Source organism: Scyliorhinus canicula, chromosome 10 (genome assembly GCF_902713615.1).
Source record: "Scyliorhinus canicula chromosome 10, sScyCan1.1, whole genome shotgun sequence".
Classification (NCBI taxonomy): domain Eukaryota; kingdom Metazoa; phylum Chordata; class Chondrichthyes; order Carcharhiniformes; family Scyliorhinidae; genus Scyliorhinus; species Scyliorhinus canicula.
This window is the reverse complement of record NC_052155.1, coordinates 137012950-137039188: the sequence shown is the minus strand read 5'-3', so window position 1 is coordinate 137039188 and position 26239 is coordinate 137012950. Positions and strand designations below refer to the sequence as shown.

The window sequence follows — 26239 nt, the reverse complement described above, 5'->3', positions numbered from 1 at the left end:
TTCTAATTTATTTCTCCTGATTAACCTTTTGGTCATTATCTGTATTCTTTATATTCTGACCTATCGTCTGACCTGCCAATCATCTTTGCACAACTTACTCAATTTCTTTAATTAACCAGTATTTATTCTGAAATATCTGCTTCAATGTTTGTCACTGCTTCTCTATTGATCCAACCCCTAGCCTCGTGACCCAGCTCACTGCAGCTAGCTTAGTGTTCATGCCCACATAGTTGCCCTATTTTAAGTTTGAAATACTAGTCTTCAAGCCACTCTTATCTCTTTCAGGCTGGATGTAAAATTCTTTTTTAAAAGTAAATTTAGGGTACATTATGCAGACACTGGGAGAATGTACAAACTCCACAGGGACAGTGACCCAGGGCCGGTATTGAACTTGGGTCCTCAGCGCCATAGGCAGCAGTGCAAACCACTGTGCCACCTGATGCAAAATTCAAGCATATTATTGTTGCTATTAGTAAATAATGTTGTTAATTACTCCTGAGGTCATTAATTAATCCTGTCACATTACACAATACTAAATTGAATATCTCCTGCTCTCTAATCGGTTCCAGAAATTGCTGCTGTCAGAAACTCTCAAAAGCTTTCTCTGAACTCCTTGTTCAGACTACTACTGCAAACCTGATTTTTATGAAGATTAAAATTGCAGATAATCATTGCTGTCCCTACATCAAAACCACCCATTCTTTCTTGTATACTTTGCCCTATATTGTGGTAACTTTTGGGGACCTGTACCTGGGGGGGGGGGGGGGGGGGGGGGGGGCAGTGGTTAGCACTGTTGCTTCACAGCGCCATGGACCCGGGTTCAATTCCAGCCTTGGACCACTGTCTGTGAGGAGTTTGTACGTTCTCCCTGTGTTTGCGTGGTTTTCCTCCCACAGTCCAAAGACGTGCAGGTTAGGTGGATTAGCCATGAGCCATGCTAAATTGCCCCTTAATGTCCAGGGATGTGCAGATTAGGTTGAATTACGGGGATAGCGTGAGGTGGACTGGTAAGTGGACATGGGTGGAGTGCTCTTTCAAAGGGTCGGTGCAGACTCAATGGGCTGAATGGACTCCTCCTGCACTGTAGGGATTCTAGGAGCTACTATTCCTCATCTCCATCCAAACCGATTCTACATTGTGATCTTCTGAACCAAAGTCATCTCTAACTATTGCACCAATGCCATCATTGATCAACAGTGCTACTCCTCCACTTTTACCTAGCTTCCTATTGTTTGCTGACTGTCCAGGACTCAATCCTTATCGCCCTGCCGACACCTCTGTAATGACCATCAGATCATATTTATTTGCTTCAATGTGCACTATCAATTCATTTACTTTGTCATGAATGCTATGCGCATTGAGATACAGAGCTTTTAGTTTTGTCTTTTTGTTGTTTTGTAACATCTCGTCTTGACTATTGGTTTATTCTTAGATTTTCTGTCTGTTCCTTCCTGCTATTTCCATATTATTTTGGCCTCCTGCTTTGAATCTTTTTAAAAATATTTTTATTGGCATTTTGCAACTTTAGCAGTATAACAGTTTAACATATAAAGCACATGATATTTACAAAGTAGCAGATAAGTGTGTCTGACATTTCTAAGCAGTTTGTGTCTTAAGTACAACGGCTTTTACAAGCTGCCCTTCCCCCATTAGAGGCAGGTTCCGCTTTGTTCCTTTTTCCCCCTGGGGGTTTATTTTTTTCTTGTTTGGTTTTGGGAGAGGGCGGAGGCCTGCACCCCCCAACCCCGTGCTTTATTTTGTGCCTTCATTGGGATGCTCCCCCTGCCCCTGTCTCTTGTGTGTGTCCTCCCTTGTCTTTCTCTCCCCCCCCCCCCCCCCCCCCCCCCCCCCCCCCCCCGCCCCCCTCCCTCTCCATTCCTAGTCGCTCTTTGCCTCAAACAGATCTTGGAACAGGCTGATGAATGGCCCTCACGCTTTGTGGAAGCCCTCATCTGACCCTCTGATGGTGTACTTGATCTTCTCCAGTTGGAGAAATTCCGCCAGGTCTGCCAGCCAGTCTGCAGCTGTGGGTGGTGCTGCTGATCGGCAGCTGAGCAGGATTCTCCGGCGTGCGATAAGGGATGCAAAAACCAGGGCGTCGGCCCTCTCCCCCATATGAAATCTGGCTGTCCCGATACTTCGAAGACTGCCGCTCTTAGCCACGGCTCCACCCTCTCCCCCACAACCTTGGATATCGCCTCGAAGAATGCTGTCAAGAATCCAAAAGCCTGGGACAGGCCCTGAACATGGAGGTGTGGTTGGCAGGGCCTCCTGGCACCGTTCACATTTTTCCTCCACCTCTGGGAAGAACATGCTCATTTGTTTTCTAGTCAAGTGGGCTCTGTGCACCACTTTAAACTGCATGAGGCTAAGCCTAGCACAGGAGGAGGGGGAGTTTGCCCTGCTTAGTGCTTCGCTCCAGAGTCCCCAACCCACTGTTCGTCCTCCCATTTCCATCTAGTTTCGTCCAGTGGTAGTCTTGCCCTGTCTAGCAACCATCCGTATATGTACCCATGGTTCTCTCTCTCTCTCTCAACCCCCCCTCCTTATTTTCCGTGTTGATCAGCTCCTCTAGGAGAGTATCTCTCGGGGCCCTGTTGTACTTTGCCGTCTCCTGACGTAGAAAGTGTTTAATCTGGAACCTGAGCCACTGTCCCGTCGGTCGACCCATCAGTTTGTCCAAGGTCACTGGTCTTCCTGCCTTGAATTTACCCTCTAATTTGCCACTAATACTCGAGCTTGATCCCTCACACATCCCCACCCCAGGTTAATGTACGCCCCTCTGTACTTGCCGAGTTATGCGATTCATTATAACCCTCATCCTAGCATGGTTCAGCTGTAGACTCTCCCAATGTTACAACCCCCACTTCTTCCAGTACTGGTGCCAGTGCCCCACAAATGGGTATCCTTCTCCAGTCCAGTCTTTTGAGCCTCACCTCTCTAATCTTACTTTCCCTTTGCCAATTTTCACATGGTTCAGATTATCACCGTTTGTGGTTCTACTTCTTAAATTTGGTACCTATTCTTTCATGTTGAGTGTACAGAACCTCTTTCCTTATCCTTCCTATGTCATTAGTACTTGTGTGGACCACAGCAACTGGATCCTCCCACTCCAGGTTCCTCTCCAGCCCTGAGCAGATATCCTGAACGCTGCCACTGGGGAAGCAATGCAGCCTTCTGGACTCTCGCTCTTTGCTGCTGAGAACAGTGTATCCCCCTCACTACTGTTCCCTGCGATCGCTATATAGATGTTTGCGCCCCCCCCTTGAACAGCTTCCTGTACCATGGTTCCATGGCCAGCCTGCTCATCCACCTTGCAGGCCACACTTTCATCCCCACAGGTTGTGAGCACCTCAAACCTGTTTGACAATTGCAAATTCTGAGGTTCCTCTATTCCTATCTGCTGGGTCCCTTTACCTGCCTCATTCACTGTCACATCCTCCTGTCCCTAAGGTCTGATGAAAATAGACAGCCGTATTCTAAACGGTGTGACCATCTTCTGCAACAATGTGTCCAGGTATTTCTCCCTCTCCCTTGTGTTGAGCTTATATCTACTGGTCAGCTTCAGCTTGTGTAAAATAAGTATACAACTGTGTAAATTAAAATTGTCAATGTTTTTGAAATTTAGATGAGCCCATCTTAGAAGAGCCTAGTCGCCTACAGGAATCTATGTTGCAGAACAGCAGTACCGCACTGGATGAGTCAATTATGCCCCCACCATCGAGACTGGTTAAGCGTAAATCAAAGGAAATGGAATCAGAACCTACAGTACCTGTGAGGATAATAAATGTTTTCATTCTCTTTAAAACTCATTTTGTATATCATTGGTACGTTATTGCAAAGTTTTAAATAAAATCATGAAGTAACGTATTAAGTTACGAAATATTGATTGACATAAAGCCAAACAGCATGTACTTCTACACTGCTACTGTTTATGCCCACTAGATAATGTATTTTATTGTATTTTATGTTGATAGCCACTTGCATCCTAATTCAAAAACTGCAGGCGAGGGGCAGCACGGTAGCGCAGTGGGTTAGCACTGCGGCCTCACGGTGCCGAGGTCCCAGGGACGATCCCGGCTCTGGTTCACTGTCCGTGTGGAGTTTGCACATTCTCCCCGAGTTTGCATGGGTTTCGCCCCCACAACCCAAAAAATGTGCAAGCTTAGGTGGATTAGCCACCTAAATTGCTCCTTAATTGGAAAAAAATGAATTGGGTACTCTAAATTTATTTTTAAAAACTGCTGGCATTCAATAGGTCGAGAAATGTTTACCTTTTTTCTCCCCTCATAAAGCAGTAATGACAGTTGACAGAAATATCTTTTTTTTATAAATTTAGAGTACCCAATAATTGTTCTCAATTAAGGGGCAATTTAGCGTGGCCAATCCACCTAACTTGCACATCTTTGGGTTGTTGGGGTGAAACCCACGCAGACACATGGACAATGTGCAAACTCCACATGGACAGTGACCCAGGGCTGGGATTCGAACCCAGCTCCTCGGCGCCACAGGCAGCAATGCTAACCACTGTGCTGCCCTGAAATATCTTTATTCTGCAAAAGAATAATCAGTTGGCCTATTTGGTTTTGCTATTGGGAAGCATCTTTTCCCGTTTTTAAACCTGATCCTGGCGCTTCAATTCCGTAAAATTCATCTATTTCTGCTCAGTATTGTGACTTAGTTTGGTCTGTGCTTGATAGAGACCTTCATTCCTCTTCCTGGAGCCTCATTTTTGATTGTTTCTACCCCTTCTTCAGCAAGACGAGCAACAGCAGCCACAGCAGCAAGAACAGGAACTGCAGATTCCGCCAGTAGAGCTTCCTCCAGAGGAGCAACTGCACATTACTGACCTTGTTCCAGAACTTGCTATTCTGCCAGAAAAGAAGGATAAAGATGAAGAGGAAGAAGAGGTAGGGGCTCAGCCACTTCTTAAAATGCTTTTTTTATCTGAATAAAATGGCTTCAAATATATTGGGACGTCTGCAAAAAGCATTATTAAGAGTTTGTATGATGCTTTATCCTTTCATTTGTTTTCCCTTGTTCTTCCTGAGGTAGGGCAGCATGGTGGTGCAGTGGTTACCACTGCTACCTCACCGTGGACCCAGGTTCGATCCTGGCCCCAGGTCACTGTCTGGCCCCAGGTCACTGTCCGTGTAGAATTTGCACAATCTCCCCATGTCTGTGTGGGTCTCACCCCCACAACCCACAAAGATGTGCAAGGTAGGTGAATTGGCCAGGCTAAATTGCCCCTACATTGGAAAAAAAGAATTGGGTACTGTTTTTAAAAAAAAAAATAATAATTTAATTTTCCTGAGTTCATTGATTCGCATTGGATTACTAATCACTGAGTGGCCCAGCCTTCTGATGCTATTCAGAATTGGCTGTTCATGTGTGAGCCATGATAGTGAGACCCGTGACCTATTCAAAAAGTGGATTGCATTGCTGCCTCACAGCGCCAGGGACCTGGGTTCAATTCCGGCTTTGGGTAACTGTTTGTGTGGAGTTTCCTCCAACAGTCCAAATATATGCAGGTTAAGTGGATTGGCCATGTCATATTTGCCCCTTAGTGTCCAGGGATGTGCAGTTTGGGTGGGGTTGTGGGGATGGGGTGAGGGAGTATGCCGAGGTAGGGTGTTCTTTCCAAGAGCCGGTGCAGACTTGATGGGCTAAATAGCCTCTTTCTGCACAGTAGGGATCCTATGGATTCTAAGTCATTCGAGATGATGCCTGTCCTTTCTGCACAAGCTATATCCACTTGCTTCATATGGAAATCAAGTACCGATCAGGTACTTCATCTTGATAGCTTAACCAGTTTAAGGTAACTGGATCAACCTTACAGATTAGAAAAATCCCAGGTTTGACTGCCATTCTTTTGAACTTGTTGACCTTGAAATTAGATACAAGGCCACTATAATTAATCCTGGTATTCTGTATCAGCGATGAGGTTCGTATTGCTTGTCTTTTATCCAGCACACAGCCATCCAACGCCAAAGGATTCAATTCAACTGTAGAGCCCTGTTTGTCAAATTATTAATGGCTGCTTAGGTAAGACATTGGAGGGTGCCCAAGAACTGTGCTCCAGTAAGGATTGTATAGGTCAGTACTACATCAGATTATTACTCGGGAAGTCACTGGATTCCAGCAAGAGTTTTATTTTGTTGCTCTTTGTTGCTATTTGGTTATAAATATGGCGGTCGATATGGTCGCCTTCCTTAATCCTAATTACGTTTGCTTTAGAGTCGCCAGGTATCTTTCGATACCACCAAAAAAGTTCAAACCCGGATACTGATCAAAGAGCCAATACACCAATTAGTTCAAAGTCAATACTATTTATTTACACACACTGTAATATCTATTCATGCACAAAATACTACAAACTAAGCTATCTCTAACGCTAACGCCTATACTTAACTTCGGGTGCCCACTCAGTCAGAGGAACAATGGCCGTTGTTCGGATCTGAGGCTGCTGGGGTCAAAGTGGTACAAGAGAACAGCTAAGATCGTCCGTCTGGTAGCGAGCGTTGACCTTGGACTTACTTGCTTCTGGTGGAAGGGTGTCTCCGCTTTGAGAGCCGATTCCAAGAGAGCGATTCTCTCTCGGGGGCTTCTTCTTATACCCGAAGGGGCTTCGCGCACTTTTGGGCGGGCCTTGAACTTGGCTCCAATCAATTGGGCCATATCTTGATCACTCGTATTGATCTTGACCAATAAAGGGGTGGGTGCCCTGATGGCTGGGCGTGTCCTAGGTGGCCGTTGGCCTTGCTTTATTTACGCTTTCGGTTTGGGGAACTGGCGCCGTGAGGTCTGGAGCTAGATCGGTTTCTTGAGTGTCTTTCCTTTGTTCCCAGAGATGGGCCATCACTATGCTAATTGCCTTACAGTTTCAGTCTCATAGATTTCATAGAATGTACAGTGCAGAAGGAGGCCATTCGGCCCATCGGGTCTGCACCGGCTCTTGGAAAGAGCACCCAAGGTCAACACCTCTACCCTATCCCCATAACCCAGTAACCCCACCCAACACTAAGGGCAATTTTGGACACTAAGGGCAATTTGTCATGGCCAATCCACCTAACCTGCACATCTTTGGACTGTGGGTGGAAACCGGAGCACCCGGAGGAAACCCACGCACACACTGGGAGGATGTGCAGACTCTGCACAGACAGTGACCCAAGCCGGAATCGAACCTGGGACCCTGGAGCTGTGAAGCAATTGTGCTATCCACAATGCTGCCGTGCTGCCCTGTCTCGTCTGGGAGCTGTGGTTCCAATACGCATACAGGCTCTGTGCCTGCCTGCTTTCTTTGCATTGTCCATAGTTCCCTATAGTCTTTGCAAATATCCATTTTGTATTCTGGAAGTGGCCATCCCAGATGGCTACACTTTGAAAGGCTTCTGATCTGAAATATTAAAATTTCTAGATAAGCTATCAAAATAGTTTAATTTCACAAACGTCTTTGTGCATGAAGATCACATTTCTCATTGTATAGTGGAAAGTAATAACCGTATTTGATCGACAAAGTAAGATTCATTATTTGGATCAACATTACTTCACCATGAAAAATGGGTTCTGGAATGCTTCCCACTGGTTGTCCAGTCAGGAGCACCAGAGCTGATTTGTAGACTTACCTGGTGCCGAATGGGAAAAGCAGTTGTGAGGGACAAGGAATAGGAGCAGTAATGAAGAATCAATTATGTAAATCCAATATATTTTCATAATGGGTATTTATGAATAATTGAGACAACTGATAGAAGTCCCCAGGTTCTTATTACACTGTAATGTTTCCTTTTCCATGCTTAGTATCGTTTTAACTATATTTGCATTGTTTTGAGGAGGAGGAAACGGTAGGAGGTGACCAAGATCAGGAGGAGAGGCGGTGGAACAAGAGAACGCAGCAGATGCTTCATGGTCTACAGGTAAGAGAATTTAAATAATCTGAAGATTTGTGCAGCTAAAGTACATCACATTTTGCAGAATACCATGCTGTGATTTGAAGGGTCTTTAATTGGATTCTGAGTGAGCAACATTTTCTTCTGAAATGTGTACATATTCATTAATGTGGTTCTAATTCCGGCCATGGATTGGAGTTTTGCTCTAAATCTTTAGGTTATCAGAAAAACTAAAGAATAATGATTATAGAAAGACAATTACACATGTCAACCCAATTTAATAATACTTCAGGTCACCTGGGGTAACATTGCAGTTGGCTGCATTTTTATTATTGAATAACATCAAGTGAAATTTATTTAACCTTTTTCATAAAAGGTTAAATATCTCAAAAACACTACTTACCATGTTCTTTGTTCAATTAGTAGTGCAGGTACATAAATTGTTTGAGATTCAGAGTAATTATTTTAAGCACTGGAAGTGCACAATTACAAACTTGTGTGGAAATTTGAAAGTTAGATATTTTGGAAGCAAATTAGACACAATGGGATGTGGATTTCACACATGTAGCTTTAGCAGAAAAACAAAGAACAGAACCGGAACAGGCCCTTTGTCCCTCCAAGTCTGTGACAATCATAATGCCTGTCTAAACTAAAACCTTCTGCACTTCAGGGTCTGTTTGCCTCTATTCCCATGGTATTCATGTATTTGTCAAGATGCCTCTTAAAAGTCGCTTTTGTATCTGCTTTCACCATATTCCCCGACAGCGCGTTCCAGGCACTCCCCACCCTTGACTTTTCCACCCTGGAAAAAAGCGTATGACTGTCCACTCTGCCCACGCCACTCATAATTTTGTTAACCTCAATCCGGTCGCCCCTCAACCTCTGTCGTTCCAATGAAAACAATCCGAGTTTATCCAACCTCATAGCTAATACCCTCCAGACTAGGCAACACTTCTGTACCCTCCCCAAAGCATCTGCATCCTTCTGGTTGTGTGACTACCAGAATTGTACGCAATATTCCAATTGTGGCCAACTGAGATTCTATACAGCTGCAGCATGACTTACCAATTTTTATACTCAATGCCCCAACCAATACTCAGTGCCATAAAACACCTCCCCAGTCCACAGTCCGCCACCCCTCAGAAAAATGTGCATTAATGGTGTTTGGACATACTGCCAAGACTTCTTGGTTTACAGTTCTTCTGGTGGATACCAGATGATTGAGATGTCCCTGGGGAACTCTGTCCCAGTATTCCTGGTAATCATGATGGGCTGTATATAAGTAAAGAGGAGAATGATCCCTTTCTATTCCCGCTGCCCCTCCCTCGCTGCGAAGGGCCCTGCTCTCTCTCTCTCTTCCCCGCCTCCCCTCCTCCTCTAGGTGGTGGTTATTATCTCTGGGTCCTCTTTACTCACTTTCGACCAGCCATATAAATACTTAGGCTGCAAGAGCTGGGAATTCTTCGACAAGTAACTCACCACCTGACTCCCCAAAGTCTGTCCATCAACTACAAAGCACAAGTCAGAAGCATGATGGAATACTCTGCATGTGCTTGAACAAGTGCAGCTCCACACTTCGGCTTGACAATGACTAGGTCAACCTAGCCTGCTTGATTGGTACCCCAGTAAACATTCACTTCCACTGCCAGCGTACAGTGGCGGCAGTGTGTACCATCTGCAAGATGCATTACAGTAACTCAGCAAGCTCTTTCGACAGCACTGTACAAATCTAACTCCTACCACCTGGAAGGAAAAAGGCAGCATCTGCACTTTCCACTCCAAGCCACTCGCCATCCTGACTTTGAGCTATATCCTTCACTATAACATAGAACAGTACAGCACAGAACAGGCCCTTCGGCCCTCAATGTTGTGCCGAGCCATGATCACCCTACTCAAACCCACGTATCCACCCTATTGTTATGACTGGGTCAGAACAAGCCACATGGTAACGAACCACCGAGGTCGATGGTGCAGACCCGATGGGCCGAATGGCCTCCTTCTGCACTGCAAGTTCTATGAAAGTGAAAGTTCAGACTGGGTCAGAATTCTGGAACTCTTTTCATAACAGCACTGTCGATATACCGACCTCAGATTTCAAGGCAGTAGTTCAGTACCAGCTTCTCGAGGGCAATTAAGGATGAGCAACAAATGCTGGCTTAGTTAGCGACATCCACGGTCCCATGAAACCATTAAAAAAAGATTTGTTCAAAATCTCCGCATTTCCTTATTTCCCTTTGTTTCCCAGTCCCATTTTCTAATGAACCAATATTCACTCAATCTGCTCTCATCCTTTTTATATATTTGTTGAAGATTTGTCTGCATGTTTCTTACTAGGTTACTGTCATTCTAATTTCTCCATTATCTTTCAATTTTGAAAGTTTTCCCAGTTTTCTGGCATAACAATCTTCACAGCATTGTACATCTTTTTTTCCAATTTGATACTACTCTTAACTTCCATGGATGGTTCATCCTTATCATTTTTTTCTTTATCATCTTTGTTGTCCTCAAATTGTCGCCCTCAAATTTTATGCCACAGCTTATCTACCACCTTGCCTTTTAACCGCTTGTTTACTACAGCTAGCTCAATTCATGCATTTATTTAAGTTTAAGACAGTATTGAAGCATTTATATATTCCCATAACATAATCACAAATCAAAACAAGCCAACAGGACTGTAAATGACAAACTCAATAAAATACCTAACATCCCGCCTCCCACTTCCCAACTCCCCTGCCTCCCCATTTTAATACCCCCCCCCCCCCCCCCCCCCCCTCACTGCTCCATCTTAACTTTTCTCGAAGAAGTCGGTAAAAGACTGCCACCTCTGGGCAAGCCCCTCCACAGACCCCGTCAAGGCAAACTTTATTTTTTCGAACCTGAGAAACTCTGTCAGGTCACTCACCCACATCCCCGGTTTCAGGGGCCCCGAATCCCTCCATTCTGATAATATCCGTCTCCGGGTTACCAGGGAGGCAAAGGCCAAGACTAAGACATCGGCCTCCCTCATCCCCTTGGGTCTTCGGACACTCCGAAGATTGCTACCTCTGGACTCGGGACCACCTTCACCTTCAGGACCTCCGACATAACGTCGGCAAACCCCAGCCAGAATCTCCCAAGCTTTGGGCATGCCCAAAACATATGGACGTGATTCATAGGCCCGCCCACACCTGTCCTCCACCCCTCAAAAGAACTGCCCATCCTGGCCAGTCATACATGCCCTGTGGACCACTTTCATAGAACTTGCAGTGCAGAAGGAGGCCATTCGGCCCATCGGGTCTGCACCATCGACCTCGGTGGTTTGTTACCATGTGGCTTCCTATAAGCTCCCTGTGCGCCCGGTCCACCTCCAATGGCGGCTTAACGGCCCCCTCTCCCAGCAACTTCTCAACATCTGAGCTACGTACGAGCCAGAGTATGCTCCCTCGCTGCCCTCTGGCAGCTCCATGATCCTTAGATTCTGCCTCCGGGATCGGTTCTCCAAATCCTTCACCTTCTCCTGCAGCCGCCTCTGAGTATCATGCATTACCCCCACCTTGGCCGCCATCGAGGTGAGCTGCTCATCATGCTCCCCCACCGTCTCCTCCACCTTCTGGATCGCCTGGCTCTGAGGTTCGAGCCTCCTTTCCAGACAGTCGATCCCTGTCTTAATTGGGTTTACTGTCCTTGCCAGGTACTCCAAAGTCTTTTTCTCTGCTGGGTGAACTTCTCGTACAAGAAGTCCACCAGCTGTTCCATTGACTACTGAGATGTTAGGGCCCTCCACCATCTTCCTCTGTGTCGCAGGTACAGCATCTCACAACTGCTCCTTCCTTTTAAAACCACTCCTGGTCCACAAATCCATCCACCGGTGGGACACCCTCTCCTTCCTCCACTCCTGCACCTTGTTTCCCCAACAAATCCACCCAGGGAATAGGTCCAAAAACACTGCCACGAGCAGGAGCCACCAAATGTGCAACCACTCACACCATGGCCTCCACCGGAAGTCTATAATCCTTCAATATGAGGTCATTAATTAATCTCGCCTCACTATGCATTACCAGGCCTAAAATAGCCTATTTCCTGGTTAATTCGACATAATAGTTCCATATTGTTCAAATATATGTCCTGAAGACATATCCGACCTTTGCGTCAGTTTGATTTGTCCAATCAAAATGATTAAAATCTCGCATGATTATTGTAATACCTTACAAGCACTCATCATGTCTTTATACTCAGTCCTGTGGTGTAACTACTGTTGGAGGGCTCCTAAACGACTTCCTTGCTATTTCTGATCTCCAAGCAAAACGATTCTACATCTTGATCTTCCAAACTAAGCTAATTTCACGCTACTGGACTGAGCTCGTCCTTTATTAACAGAACTACCCACATCTTTTTCCTTTATTCTTACCTTTTCAAAATATAAAAATACCATTGAATATCCAGTTCCAAGTCAATTACTTTGCAATTGCATCTGATGGCTACCACGTAATACCTATTTATTTATATTTGTGCTATCAGTTCATCCATTTGTTATGATTACTGCAAACATTCAGATAAAGAGCGTTAAATTCTATCTTTTTACTGTTTTTTGCCCATCCTGATTTATTTGCTGTGATTCGTGTTTATTTGCCCTGTGTTTTCTAGTCACATTCTGCTTATCATTGCCTACATTGCTACTCTTCACACTATTGCCTTATCCTTTCATGTTAACTTTCAACGTCTCACTTCCCCTCCACAGCATCACCTCACCCAACTATTTAGTCCTCTCTGCAGCCCTCCTTATTCAATTGACCAGGGTGAGTCAAGTGAAATCTGTTCCGGTGGAGCAGCTATCTCTTTCCCAGTACTGGTCCCAGAGCCCCATGTATTGAAACACATTTCCCCCACAGCAGTGTTTGAGCCACACATTCAAGACTGATCTTATGCCCATTTGCTCATGGCTCAGGTTGTAATTTCATAGAATTTACAGTGCAGAAGGAGGCCAATCGGCCCATCGAGTCTGCACCGGCTCTTGGAAAGAGCACCCTACCCAAGCCCACACCTCCACCCTATCCCCATAATCCAGTAACCCCACCCAACACTAAGGGCAATTTTGGACACTAAGGGCAATTTAGCATGGCCAATCCACCTAACCTGCACATCTTTGGACTGTGGGAGGAAACCGGCGCACACGGAGGAAACCCACGCACACACGGGGAGAACGTGCAGACTCCGCACAGACAGTGACCCAAGCCGGGAATCGAACCTGGAACCATGGAGCTGTGAAGCAATTGTGCTAACCACTATGCTACCGTGCTGCTCAATCCAGAGATTGTCTTTGTGGTTCTGTTTTTCATTGTTCATGTCTTGACAATTTATACTGTTCAGTTTAAAGAAAGAAAAATGTAAACTCACCAAACCTATCACCTGCCTGCTCACCTAATTATTTTCCTGAGCCCTCAGATCTGTGTGTCTCAGCCCTCTCTTTGTTTGTGAAAGACCAAAACATCACCTCTTAACTTGCTGCATAGAATTCCCATACTCAACTAAATTCCTGAGTAATTATTCTGCCACAGGTGCACCTCACCGACCTGTCAACCATGCATTTGCAAAAGCCTGCTGCTTTTGGTAACTAGTTTTAACTGGTCACTTAATTAACTAACTATGCAGCTTCCACTCGCAGGCAGTTTCTTTGCCACTATTTAACACTCAAAGAAACTACACTTAAAGTTAAATGCTAACTGCTAAATTTTTCTGAAAATAAATTTAGAGTGCCCAGTTCTTTTTTTTTCAATTAAGATGCAATTTACCATGGCCAATTGACCTACCCTGCGCATCTTTTTGAGTTGTGGGGGTGAGACCCATGCAGACACGGGGAGATTGTGCAAACTCCAAACGGACAGTGACCTGGGATTGAACCCAGGTCCTAGGTGCCATGAGACAGCAGTTTGCCACCGGGCTGCCTGCCAACTGCTAAATTTGACTGGGTTTTAGAAAACAGCCAAATCTCAAAACAGCAAGATTCCCTCTCACCAGATTCCTGGGTTAAATAGAAATTTGTTTGAGCTGTACTCCATCGTATTTACCTCCCTGCTTTTCCTGAAATAAGGTACGGTATAGTCTCAGGTGACCATAGGCTGCTTTTCCCTTTTAAGAGGGGAGAGCTGACTGGTAGTGATTTAACCTGAGGATCACCACACCTCAGGTGAGGGGCAAGCTTGGGAAGGTGGAACCTTTATGAATAACCTCGGGCGGTATGGGAATTGAACCTCTGCTGCTGACCTTGCTCTGCATCACAAACCAGCTGTCTAGCCAAGTGAGGTAAACCAGGCCACAGTTAATTTAGGCTTATGACTGCACTTCAACATGCATGATGTTCAGAAATTTGTTTTGAGCAGCTGCTGCAATCGCCTGATGCTCTTGGTGTGGAACAGCATGAACACTAAAACAACTAACGTGGCAAACTACCCATCCAATCTCCACGATCACCTGATTTAAAAAAATATTAATTATCTACTGAAAGGCTAACACCAGCCACCTGAATATTTTGTATAAGCAGTTGCAGTGATGTCACTGAGAACATTCCAGATCACTTTCATACATAGTTACAGAGCTATGATTTTAGATGAGCGTTTAAACTGACCAAAAAGAGCACAACCCTATTGACCACCCTTCTGGCTCCCCATCTGAACAGATTGGTATTAATAAATCCTGAGTTTATGGGGCAGCTGACTGGTTCGCCTGAAACTGCAGCTCCCATTGTTTTTTGTGAATTCACTAAAGGTTGCTTACAATTGGTGACAACTCTTGGAGTTGCCTAGCAGGGCAGAACACAGATTCCCTGATCTCCGTGTGGATAATAGGTGTAGCATGATTCTTATGCTTTTTTTCTCTCTAAAACAAAGTATTTTGAACAAAAATGGAATTCTTTCATAACCCTAACACATCCCTCTCCTTTTAAAATCATCTCAAAACAGTAGTTATTTGACCAAGTTTTTTATGTGTTTGTGTTGAAAATGCATTGATTTACACGTATCACAGATGGTCCTTTATGCAGTTTTCTGTTTTGTTTTTAGACCACGACTTTATCACTTTAAAATATTTTTTTTCAGAGAGCTTTGGCTAAAACGGGAGCTGAATCTATTAGCCTGGCAGATTTATGTCGAAAAAACAACCGGAAACAAGCAGCTGCAAAGTTCTACAGTTTCTTGGTACTTAAAAAGCAACAGGCAATTGAGCTTACGCAGACTGAGCCTTACAGCGACATTATTGCAACCCCAGGACCAAGGTTCAACATTGTCTGACCTAGTTGATCTTGAATAGCTAGTGTATATACACTAGATATGTATTGCCCCATATGGGGAATTGAGACCATTACAATACTTTAATAAATTGGTTTTAATGTATATTGAGTTAAAAGATTATTTTGGACAGAGAAACTTTTCAATTTTTTCGGGATTAGGTGTGTTATTCCAGTGTTTATGGTGAATACAAGTAACTCACACTCCTTGACAGATTTTATACTGAATCATGATTGGAGAAATGCATAATGTTTCAGATATATTATGAATACATTTCTGTGCAGACATAATTATGGCTTTGTTGATTGCATTATTCAGAAATGTCACTTGTGAAACACCACTGCTGCTGATAGACTGTCTCAATAAGATGTTGATTGGTGAAATTCATATGTCTACAGCATAGTAGTAGAGAAGTTGATATTCAACACTTGCACTTAATTTAACTTTTAGATTGTGTGCTGGTTCCTCTACATTGACATATTTTTGGAACAATCTAGCAGCACCACTGTCCACTGGAATTACAAACTATTGAAATACAACCAAGGATATATGAAATATTAATTTTGAAAACATACTCATAATTTTAGGATGCTTTATCAGTCTGGAGTGTTACAATGCTGTTCTATTTTAAACATAATGTGCCTGTAAGCATATATTCCCCTTTTTGTATAAAATGTGTAGATAATTTTTAATGAATGTTTAATTATGGAAAAGCTGAAAGCTTTCATTTTAAGCAGCATTTTGCTTATGCTACTGAGTCTCTAGTTTGTTGCTTAATTAGGTCATCATTAAATGTTGAACAGTGATGTTCATGCTGTTATACATAACTTTTCTAATAAAATACTTGTTACTGTATTGAAGTTTTTTTGTATCTTTAAATAATTTTGAGCCCATATTCTGACTTGTTTTGACATCATGGTCTCTTGGCTCATTATTCCCTTTTAAACAATTTCACCTTGAAAATACTGCACCTGACCCATTTTTGGTCGGATCACTTTTGGCCAAACCTATTGGGCAAGTGGAGTTTTTTCCGTTAATGATTTGAGAAAAGTCCTAAAGTTGTCCAAACTTGGAAGCTTAAAAAGGGATGCGGAATTTATTTCAAGTACGTGTCGCTGAAATTAACATGACAGCTGGCTGTAAACGAGGTATTTTCGATTCCTGCCAACCTTTCCAGTAATTTTGTACAGGTTGCAATATTCACTCGAAAACAACACACAAATTTTGCCTCGTATGGAAATGTAGTTATTTTGATCCAACATCTATTTAAGTACAATGGCCTAGATTTTCCAGTTGCATTGCCACTGCCAATGAAGAGTTTACTGACCCAATCCTCCTGCCCATTTCTTCCAGTCCCAGCTAACAGAGAAAAGGGTAGTATGCCATCTTACATCCAAGTTCAGATTGTAGTTGGGGGGTTATCGGAGAAGAAGAACCTTTATACAACACTAGCCACTGTCTTCAGGTAAGTTTTTAAATTTAGAGTGCCCAATTTTTTTTATCCAATTAAGGGGCAATTTAGCGTGGCCAATCTACCTACCCTGCACATCTTTGGGTTGTGGGGGTGAGATCCACGCAATCTTGGAGAGAATATGCAAACTTCTTACGGACAGTGACCCGGGGGCTGAGATCGAACCTGGGTCCTCGGCGTCGTGAGGCAGCAGTGCTAACAACTGCAGCACCGTGCCGCCCTACAGGTAAGTTTTAAAAGGTCCAGACTTTGAATAGATGAGCGAGTGCTGAGGTAGGTGATCAGGTTGTGGTTCGGGGTAGTTGGATGGTCAGGGCTGGGATGCTTGGAGGGGGGTGGGTGCCAAGGTTGTGGAGTTACCCAGCTATTAGACCAGGTACTAAACTATAACACAGAACAGTACAGCACAGAACAGGCCCTTCGGCCCTCGATGTTGTGCCGAGCCATGATCACCCTACTCAAACCCATGTATCCACCCTATACCCGTAACCCAACAACCCTCCCCCCCCCCCCCCCCCCCCCCCCCCCCCCTAACCTTACTTTTTAGGACACTACGGGCAATTTAGCATGGCCAATCCACCTAACCCGCACATCTTTGGACTGTGGGAGGAAACCGGAGCACCCGGAGGAAACCCATGCACATTAACATTTACAGAGTAAGTACATGGGTATGTCCTGTGTATCCAGGCAAATCTCCGTCCTGAGCTGTGGGTTGGAGACATTCACGGAGGGTTCCAGGCAGCAAGGAATCAGTAGTTTAAACTTCCCAAGCAATTTGCACGTGTAATTGAGCTAATAAGAGATTCTTTCAAACTCAGAAGTCCATGAAATTCAAATAGGATAAACCAGTGATTAATAAAGAAATGTATTTCAGTGCTGCTGATCACTTATCCCAGGTAACATAGTTCAAGTGATTCATATTTTATCAATTGAGACAAATGGGTAGGCAGTGATGTCATGGTTTGGTCTCTCGACTAATGATCCAGAGAGTTAGGGTAATGCTCTGGAGACCTGGGTTTGAATCCCACCATGGTAAATGGAATTTGAATTTAATAAAAATCGGGAAGTAAAAGTCTAATGATGACACTGAAACCATTATTTTGGGCGGCACAGTGTTTAGCACTGCTGCTTCACAGCTCCAGAGAACGAGTTCAATTCCAGCCTCGGGTGACTGCGAAGTTGGCACTTTCTCCCGTCTCTGCGTGGGGTTTTTCCGGGTGCTCTGGTTCCCTCCCACAGTCCAAAGATGTGCAGGTTAGGTGGCTAGGTCATGCTAAATTGCCCCTTGGTGTCCAAAAGATTAGGTTGGGTTATGGGGCTAGTGTGGAAGCATGGGATTAAGTAGGGTGCTCTTTCCAAGGGCTGGTGCAGACATGATGGGCCAAATGGCCTCTTTCAGCACTGCAAAGTCTATGATTACTGATTGACGTAAAAACCCATCTGGTTCACTAATGTCCTTTAGGGAAGGAAATCTGAAATCCTTACCTTGTATGGCCTACATGTGACTCCAGATCTACAGCAATGTGGTTGACTCCTAAATGCGCTTCGGGATGGGCAATAAATGCTGGCCTCCAGCAATGCCCTCATCCCATGAACGAATAAAGAAAAAAAAAAGTAAAATTTTTAATAGTTTAATGAATTTAGACATGGCCCTTCTGTATTGTTTTGAATGTGCTTTAATGTTGGATGCGTAATATTTAATTTCCTGTAGTATATAATTTTATTTGCACTACATTATTTTGTTAGCTGATTTGCTTTTATCACCAAGATTGAAAAATAAGTTGTCCCAAATAGGTTTCTTATATCCCTTCAGGCCTTTTCTGAGTGCAGCTTATCCATGAGACCCACCTGCTGCTGCCTCAACCTTATTTGCACCAAACTTAACTACCCAACTTTCCTTTCTGGTTCCCATGCTAGCTGACATTGTTGCTGGTTATCTCACCAGGAGCTGAAATTTCCTTCAAAACTGACCATTGCTCTTCTCCGCGTTGATATTGACCTCTATGCCCATGCAAATTTCCACATCATCTCCAAGGACATTGAACATGTTGTCACCTCACATCTGTAACAATCTTCCTTCCAACTCAATGTTTTAACCACTATATTAAAGTTTCTACCCGTGCCACTGCCAAAACGACCCTAATCAGTCAATACTGAAATTCTTTGATTGTGACCTTGTCGTGTGTCTCATCTTTCTGAAGCTCTCTGCAGCTTTGCAATTGGCTGACCACATCATCCTCTTCCCACACTTCGTTTTCCAGTTGAGTGGCACCGTCTTTACCTGGTTCATATTGTCTACCTAGTCATTGCCAGAGAATCACCTGCAATAGTATATCTTGCAACTCCACACCATGACATGACGTACCCCCAAAACCCACCCTTGGCCTCTTATATACATGCTGTCCCTTTGTGCCATCATCTGGAAAGACATAATCAGGTTCCACATGTTCGCCCATGACACAACATTGCAGTCGCTTGGTTGAACTTGAATGTTGCTGAGAAGCGAAACATGTTGCCAAAGTTTTAATGCCTTGCATTCATCAGGACAAACGCAAGAATACCGAACTACCATTACAATTTGTGCTGCAAGAGAAAGGTTTGGTCGGTGAGTATACTCTGGCTGAGGCATTGCCATGGAGAAAGCATCAGGGAACAAATACTCCCCATGCTTCTGAGTAATTTCAAAAAAGGTCAAAGCTTGGATATATTCCTTTTGTTTGGAGAGTGGTTCCCTGTGTACGAATGTACATCTCTTCTGGCAAGTGTAAATAAGCAACATTACAAGTTCAAATTATCTTAAATTGGTTGTTTGTGTAGCTATTAGCACATTCCAGATTGTTTAGCTTCCTAATTGTATAACGGTAGCCTTTGGTGATTGGAGCTATATGAATCCCAATGCATATATTGACCAATGAAGGTAGGCTTGTGACAGACCGTAGTGGAGAAAACATTCATGAATTTTTTTAACTAACATGTCAAGGAACATAGAACAGTACAGCACAGAACAGGCCCTTCGGCCCTCAATGTTGTGCCGAGCCATGATCACCCTACTCAAACCCACGTATCCACCCTATACCCGTAACCCAACAACCCCCCCCTTAACCTTACTTTTATTAGGACACTACGGGCAATTTAGCATGGCCAATCCACCTAACCCGCACATCTTTGGACTGTGGGAGGAAACCGGAGCACCCGGAGGAAACCCACGCACACAGGGGGAGGACGTGCAGACTCCACACAGACAGTGACCCAGCCGGGAATCGAACCTGGGACCTTGGAGCTGTGAAGCATTTATGCTAACCACCATGCTACCCTGCTGCCCCATAAGGAGTGCATTAATTTAGGATTTCCTCACACACATTAATGTGCTTCAACCTGCATTTAAATTCATTTTTGAGATGGAACTCTTTAATGAACTCCCTTTTCTAAACATGCTCCACGACAGCAAGCCAACCTTAACCAACAATAGACATATCGGGATTTGTACATTTCCATGCATAATATCTTTACAGAAATCTGGCCCTACCATTTGCTCACCGTGCAAGCTCAGCAGAGAAATAGAGCGCATCAAAGCTATTTTGGGCAGCACTTTGCATAGTGGTTAGCACAATTGCTTAGCAGCTCCAGGGTCCCAGGTTCGATACCCGGCTTGGGTCACTGTCTGTGTGGAGTCTGCACATTCTCCCCGTGTGTGCATGGGTTTCCTCCGGGTGTTCCGGTTTCCTCCCACAGTCCAAAGATGTGCAGGTTAGGTGGATTGGCCATGCTAAATTGCCCTTGGTGTCCAAAATTGCCCTTGGTGTTGGGTGGGGTAACTGGGTTATGGGGATAGGGTGGAGGTGTGAGCTTTGGTAGGGTGCTCTTTCCAAGAGCCGGTGCAGACTCGATGGGCCGAATGGCCTCCTTCTCCACTGTAAATTCTATTCTACAGGATAATGGCTTCTGGTCAGATCATTGTTGGCTGTGTATCGCGCAAACTCACAAATCAGCCAAAGGCCTCCACATTTGGATCTGAAAAGTGTCCGGTTGAAGTTAAATTACCCTGGAAAGGCAAAATATCCCCAAAATTTGAACAACATGTTAAGTTTTATGCTGTTACTATTGTTATGGACCACAGTTTAGAGAACGCCAAAGTATATCATGGAGTTTACCTGACCTACACCTTTCAATAGATTTTGGTTATGAGGAGCACAAGAGCCCACTTTCCAGGTGTTATGCAACAGAGACCGTAAGTATTTTTAAACAAAAGAATGTTTCTTCTATGAATCCAGTTAACATTTAATAAACACACAGTAAACAGTTTATCAACTACCAACACAAATAGCCCCCCCAAAGATACAGTACTCTATAGGTAATCTTTAATAACTTTCCTAACAACACCCTTAAGCCAAACACCCTTTTTTGACAAAAACAGTAGGTTTGACTTCCTGAGAGAAAAACAGGTATTACTTTGAAGTTATCAAGTGGTCTGGAGACATTCTTTAGCATGCAGAGTGCAAAAGTACACCTTTGTTTGAATGCAGCTCCCAACTGAAAACAAAACAAAAAAACTCAGAGCTACAAAAACTCAGCTTCCAGCTCAAAACAAAAGTAAAAGGCAGAATCATAACCGAGCTCCACCCGCACAATGACATCACTGCAGCCATTTGTTGAAACACACTTTTCTTAAAGGGACCCTTCCATGAAAAAAATAAACCATCAACTTCAAGATGGTTTCATTTTTCACCTTTTCACTTTCCTTAAAGAAATATTGACAGGAAATATACTTTTTTGTTCAACAAAACAAAACATGCAAACATTTATAATAACATAGTGCATTTTAGTTCTCCCTGCAACTGGAATCACTTTTCTCTTCTTCACATTTGTGACAAAGCATTGGCTATCACGTTTTCTCATCCTGCCACGTGTATTTTTTTTAATGGAATGGCTGTCACAATAAACTCCATCGAAACAATCTAGCACTGTTATTCTGGAATCACTCCAAAAACGTCAATGGATTATGATCAGTTTATATAATTGTTTCAGACGAATTGCTGGTAATATAAATTTGAAAATGTTGCAAAACCAGCACCAAGCTCAAAGTCTCCTTCTCAATCGTTGAATACTTCTTATGGTACTTATTTAATTTCTTTGAAAAATAACCAACAGGCCGTTCCAGTCCTTCGTCATCTTCTCAGGGCACCGCAACTATGTCCACATCACTCGCATCAACAGCCACTTTGAATGGTTTTCTGTAATTTGGGATGCCCAACATAGGAGCAGTGGTTAACACAGCCTTCAGGGCCTCAAATGCCTGTTGACACTCCGCTGTCCACTGAAATTTGCTATGCTTCTTTAGCAAGTCCGTCAGTGGAGTGACCACACTACTAAAATTCAGCATAAATTTCCGGTAAAATCCACTCATGCCAAGAAATCGCATCATTTCCCTTTGTCTCGAGGGTATTGGAAACTCCCGAATAGCGTTTGTTTTCACATCCCGTGGGATCATGAGACATAGGAGCCGAATTAGGCCACTTGGCCCATGGGGTCTGCTCTGCCATTCAATCATGGTTGATATTTTCTCATCCCCATTCTCCTGCCTTCTCCCCATAACTCCTGATCCCTTATTAATCAAGAACCTATCTATCTCTGTCTTAAAGACACTGAATTGGCTCCACCGCCTCCTGCGATAAACAGTTCCACAGATTCACCACCTGAATAAGTTCCTCCTCATCTCTGTTTTAAAGGATCGTCCCTTTAATCTGAGATGGTGTCCTCTGGTTCTGGTTTTTCGTACAAGTGGAAACATCCTCTTCACGTCCACTCTATCCAGGCCTTGCAGTATCTTGTACGTTTCAATAAGATCCCCTCTCATCCAAAGAGTACAGACCCAGAGTCCTCAAAAGTTCCTCATACGACAAGTTCTTCATTCCAGGGATCATTCTTGTGAACCTCCTCTGGACCCTTTCCAAGGCCAGCAAATTCTTCCTTAGATATGGGGCACAAATCTGCTCACAGTACTCCAAAAGGGGTCTGAGCAGAGCCTTATACAGCCTCAGAAGTACATCCCTGGTCTTGTATTCTAGCTCTTTTCCATTCTAGACCATTCAACACTGTCCAATTGTATGGTCGAGGAAAGTGACTTCCAAATTCACTTTTGGCTAGGTTTGCCACCAAACCCGCCTCCTGAGGTCGATTGAATAATTCCATCAGATGCTTCAAATGTCCTTTTCATGTCTGACTAAATATTACCAGATCATCGATGTGTACGGCGCAATTGGGTAATCCTGAAATGACTTTACAATTTAGCGTGGCCAATCCAGCCACCCTGCACATCTTTGGGTTGTGGGGGTGAAAACCACGTAAACACGGGGAGAATGTACAAACTCCACATGGACAGTGACCCAGAACCAGGATTGAACCTGGGACCTCGGCGCCGTGAGGAAGCAGGGCTAACCCACTGCGCAACCGTGCTGCCCTTCTTACCACAAAATTCACCTCACTTAATTTCCTTTCAATCTGATTAGGTCCACAAAACCTTGCTTTTAAAGGTTCACCTACCACTGGTAACAATACTAAAGCTGTATCTCCACTGGCAAAACTACAAACTTTTGCTTTCTTGTCCGTTACCCATTTCATCACGTTTGTTTTTTGTTTTTTTTTGAAAAATTTTTTTTTAATTGCTTATTGTCACGAGTAGGCTTCAATGAAGTTACTGTGAAAAGCCCCTAGTCGCCACATTCCGGCGCCTGTCCGGGGAGGCTGGTACTGGTTTTGTGCAACTTTTAAATGTTGTCCAGCCAATTCCCCTGCTCTATTGGATTGGATTGGATTTGTTTATTGTCACGTGTACCGAGGTACAGTGAAAAGTATTTTTCTGCAAGCAGCTCAACAGATCATTCAGTACATGGAAGAAAAGGGAATTAAACAAAATTCAAGAAAATACATAATAGGGCAACACAAGATATACAATGTAACTACATAAGCATTGGCGTCGGATGAAGCATACAGGGTGTAGTGTTAATGAGGTCAGTCAATAAGTGGGTCATTTAGCCGCTATTTAATCGTTCCCTAAAATTTGACAGGTAATCCAATAATGTAAGTTACGACTGCTCACTCATCAATTTTTGCTTAATTAATTTAAGTGGTCCTCTTACCTCATGACCAAAAATTAGTTCAAAAGGACTGAATTTGGTTGACTCATTAGGTGCATCCTGAATTGCAAACAATACAAATGGAATTCCTTTATCCCAATCGTTTGGATAATCTTAACAATAAGCCCTCAACGTTGTCTTTAATGTCTGATGCCACCTGTCTGATGCTCCGTGTGATTCTGGATGGTACGCAGTTGATTCAAATTGTTTTATTCCTAAGTTATCCATAACTTTGAATAACCTTGAGGTAAAATTTGATCTTTGATCCGATTGTATTTCTTTGGGTAGTCCATATCTAGTAAAGAATTTAAGTAACTCCTCCACAATCTTTTTAGTTGTAATATTGCATACTGCAATGGCCACTGGAAACCTAGTAGACACATCCATGATAGTCAAAAGATATTGATTCCCACTTTTCGTTTTAGGAAGCAGTCCTACGCAATCAATTAGGACCCTTGTAAAAGGTTCCTCAAATGCTGGAATGGGTATTAAGGGCGCTGGTTTTATCACTGCTTGAGGTATCCCTATCATTTGACATGACTGACATGACCGACAAAATTTAATTACATCTTTATGTAGTCCAGGCCAATAAAAATGTTTTTTAAATTTTCGCTTGAGTTTTCCGTACTCACAAATGACCTCCCACTGGTACCTCATGTGCTACTTGCAACCCCTCCTTCTATACCCTACGGGCAATACCACTTATAGAACATAGAACAGGACAGCACAGTACAGGCCCTTCAGCCCACGATGTGCCGACCATTTATCCTAATCTAAGATCAGCCTAAACTACACCCTTTCAATTTACTGCAGTCCATGTGCCTGTCTAAGAGTCGCTGAAATGTCCCTAATGATTCTGACTCCACCACCTCTGCTGGCAGTGCATTCCACACAGCCACCACTCTCTGTGTAAAGAAACTACCTCTGACATCTCCCCTATACCTTCCTCCAATCACCTTAAAATTATGTCCCCTCGTGACAGTCATTTCCACCCTGGGGAAAAGTCTCTGGCTATCCACTCTAGCCATGCCTCTCATCACCTTGTACACCTCTATCAAGTCACCTCTCTGCCTTCTTTGCTCCAGTGAGGAAAGCCCTAACTCCCTCAACCTTTTTTCATAAGACATGCGCTCCAGTCCAGACAGCATCCTGGTAAATCTCTTCTGTACCCTCTCCAAAGCATCCACATCCTTCCTATATGATTGGATTGGATTTGTTTGTTGTCACGTGTACCGAGGTACAGTGAAATGTATTTTTCTGCGAGCAGTTCAACAGATCATTAAATACATGGGAAGAAAAGGGAATAAAAGAAAATACATAATAGGGCAGCACAAGATATACAATGTAACTACATAAGCACTGGCAACGGATGAAGCATACAGGGTGTAGTATAATGAGGCGATCAGAACTGGACACAATATTCCAAGTGTTGTCTAACTAGTTTTATAAAGCTGCAACAAAACCTTGCGGCTCTTAAACTCAATCCCCCTGTTAATCAAAGCCAACACACCATACACCAGTACATCTGATCAACTACCAACACAAATAGCCCCCCCAGAGATACAGTACTCTATAGGTAACCCTTAATAACCTTCCTAACAACACCCATAAGCAAAACACCCTTTTTCTACAAAAACAGTAGGTTTGACTTCCTTGCAGAAAAACAGGTATTACTTTGAAGTTATCAAGTGGTCTGGAGACATTCTTTAGCACGCAGAGAGACCAAAAATACACCTTTGTTTGAATGTAGCTCCCAACTGAAATCGAAACCAAAAAACTCAGAGCCACAAAGCAGCTTCCAGCACAAAACAAAAGTAAAAGACAGAATCACAACCCAGCTCCACCCACACAATGACAACACTGCAGCCATTTGATAAAACACATTTTTCTTAAAGGGACCCTCGCATGACACTATGCAGCAATGACAGAAGTGATAATTTCCACTAATAGAATACTGTCATCAGTCCAGTAAGACTTTCGGCCTATTACATAATTGAACAATGTAATATATGAATTTCAGTGCAGACACAATGCCAGTTATATAGGCTAACCCAACAATTTACTGATCAAATTGAACATGCTCCTCCGGCAGTTTGTAATAGGTAAAGTACAGACCACAATTGACCAACCCCTATATGCAAAGCCCAAAATAAAACATCCAGTTTGATGTGATTCTGCAATTGGCGGCACGGTAGCACAGTGGGTATCCCTGTTGAGAGAGAAAGACAGAGAGAGTGATTCATAAATATAGGGCAGCACGGTAGCACAAGTGGATAGAACTGTGGCTTCACAGCGCTAGGATCCCAAGTTTGTTTCCACGCTGGGTCACTGTCTGTGCGGAATCTGCACGTTCTCCCCGTGTGTGCGTGGGTTTCCTCCGGTGGTCCGGTTTCCTCCCACGGTCCAAAGACGTGCAGGTTAGGTAGATTGGCCAGGCTAAATTGCCCTTGTGTCCAAAAAGGTTCGGAGGTGTTATTGGGTTACGGGGAT

General features: G+C 43.7%; 1 protein-coding gene across 5 annotated transcripts in view; it reads left to right on the top strand.

Annotated features, from left to right (window-relative positions):
- The window catches only part of rad21b (RAD21 cohesin complex component b), an 88610-nt gene extending 72610 nt beyond the window's left edge, over positions 1–16000 (top strand). For 3 of the 5 annotated variants that reach the window (XM_038809767.1, XM_038809770.1, XM_038809768.1), the window contains 4 exons: positions 3629–3774; positions 4758–4910; positions 7830–7913; positions 14957–15148. In XM_038809767.1, coding sequence (XP_038665695.1) covers positions 3629–3774; positions 4758–4910; positions 7830–7913; positions 14957–15148 — 575 coding nt within the window. Of the gene's footprint in view, positions 1–3628; positions 3775–4757; positions 4911–7829; positions 7914–14956 lie in introns of all 5 variants that reach the window. The other 2 variants (XM_038809771.1, XM_038809766.1) reach the window with 2 other exon arrangements.
- The last annotated feature ends 10239 nt before the right edge of the window (positions 16001–26239 follow it).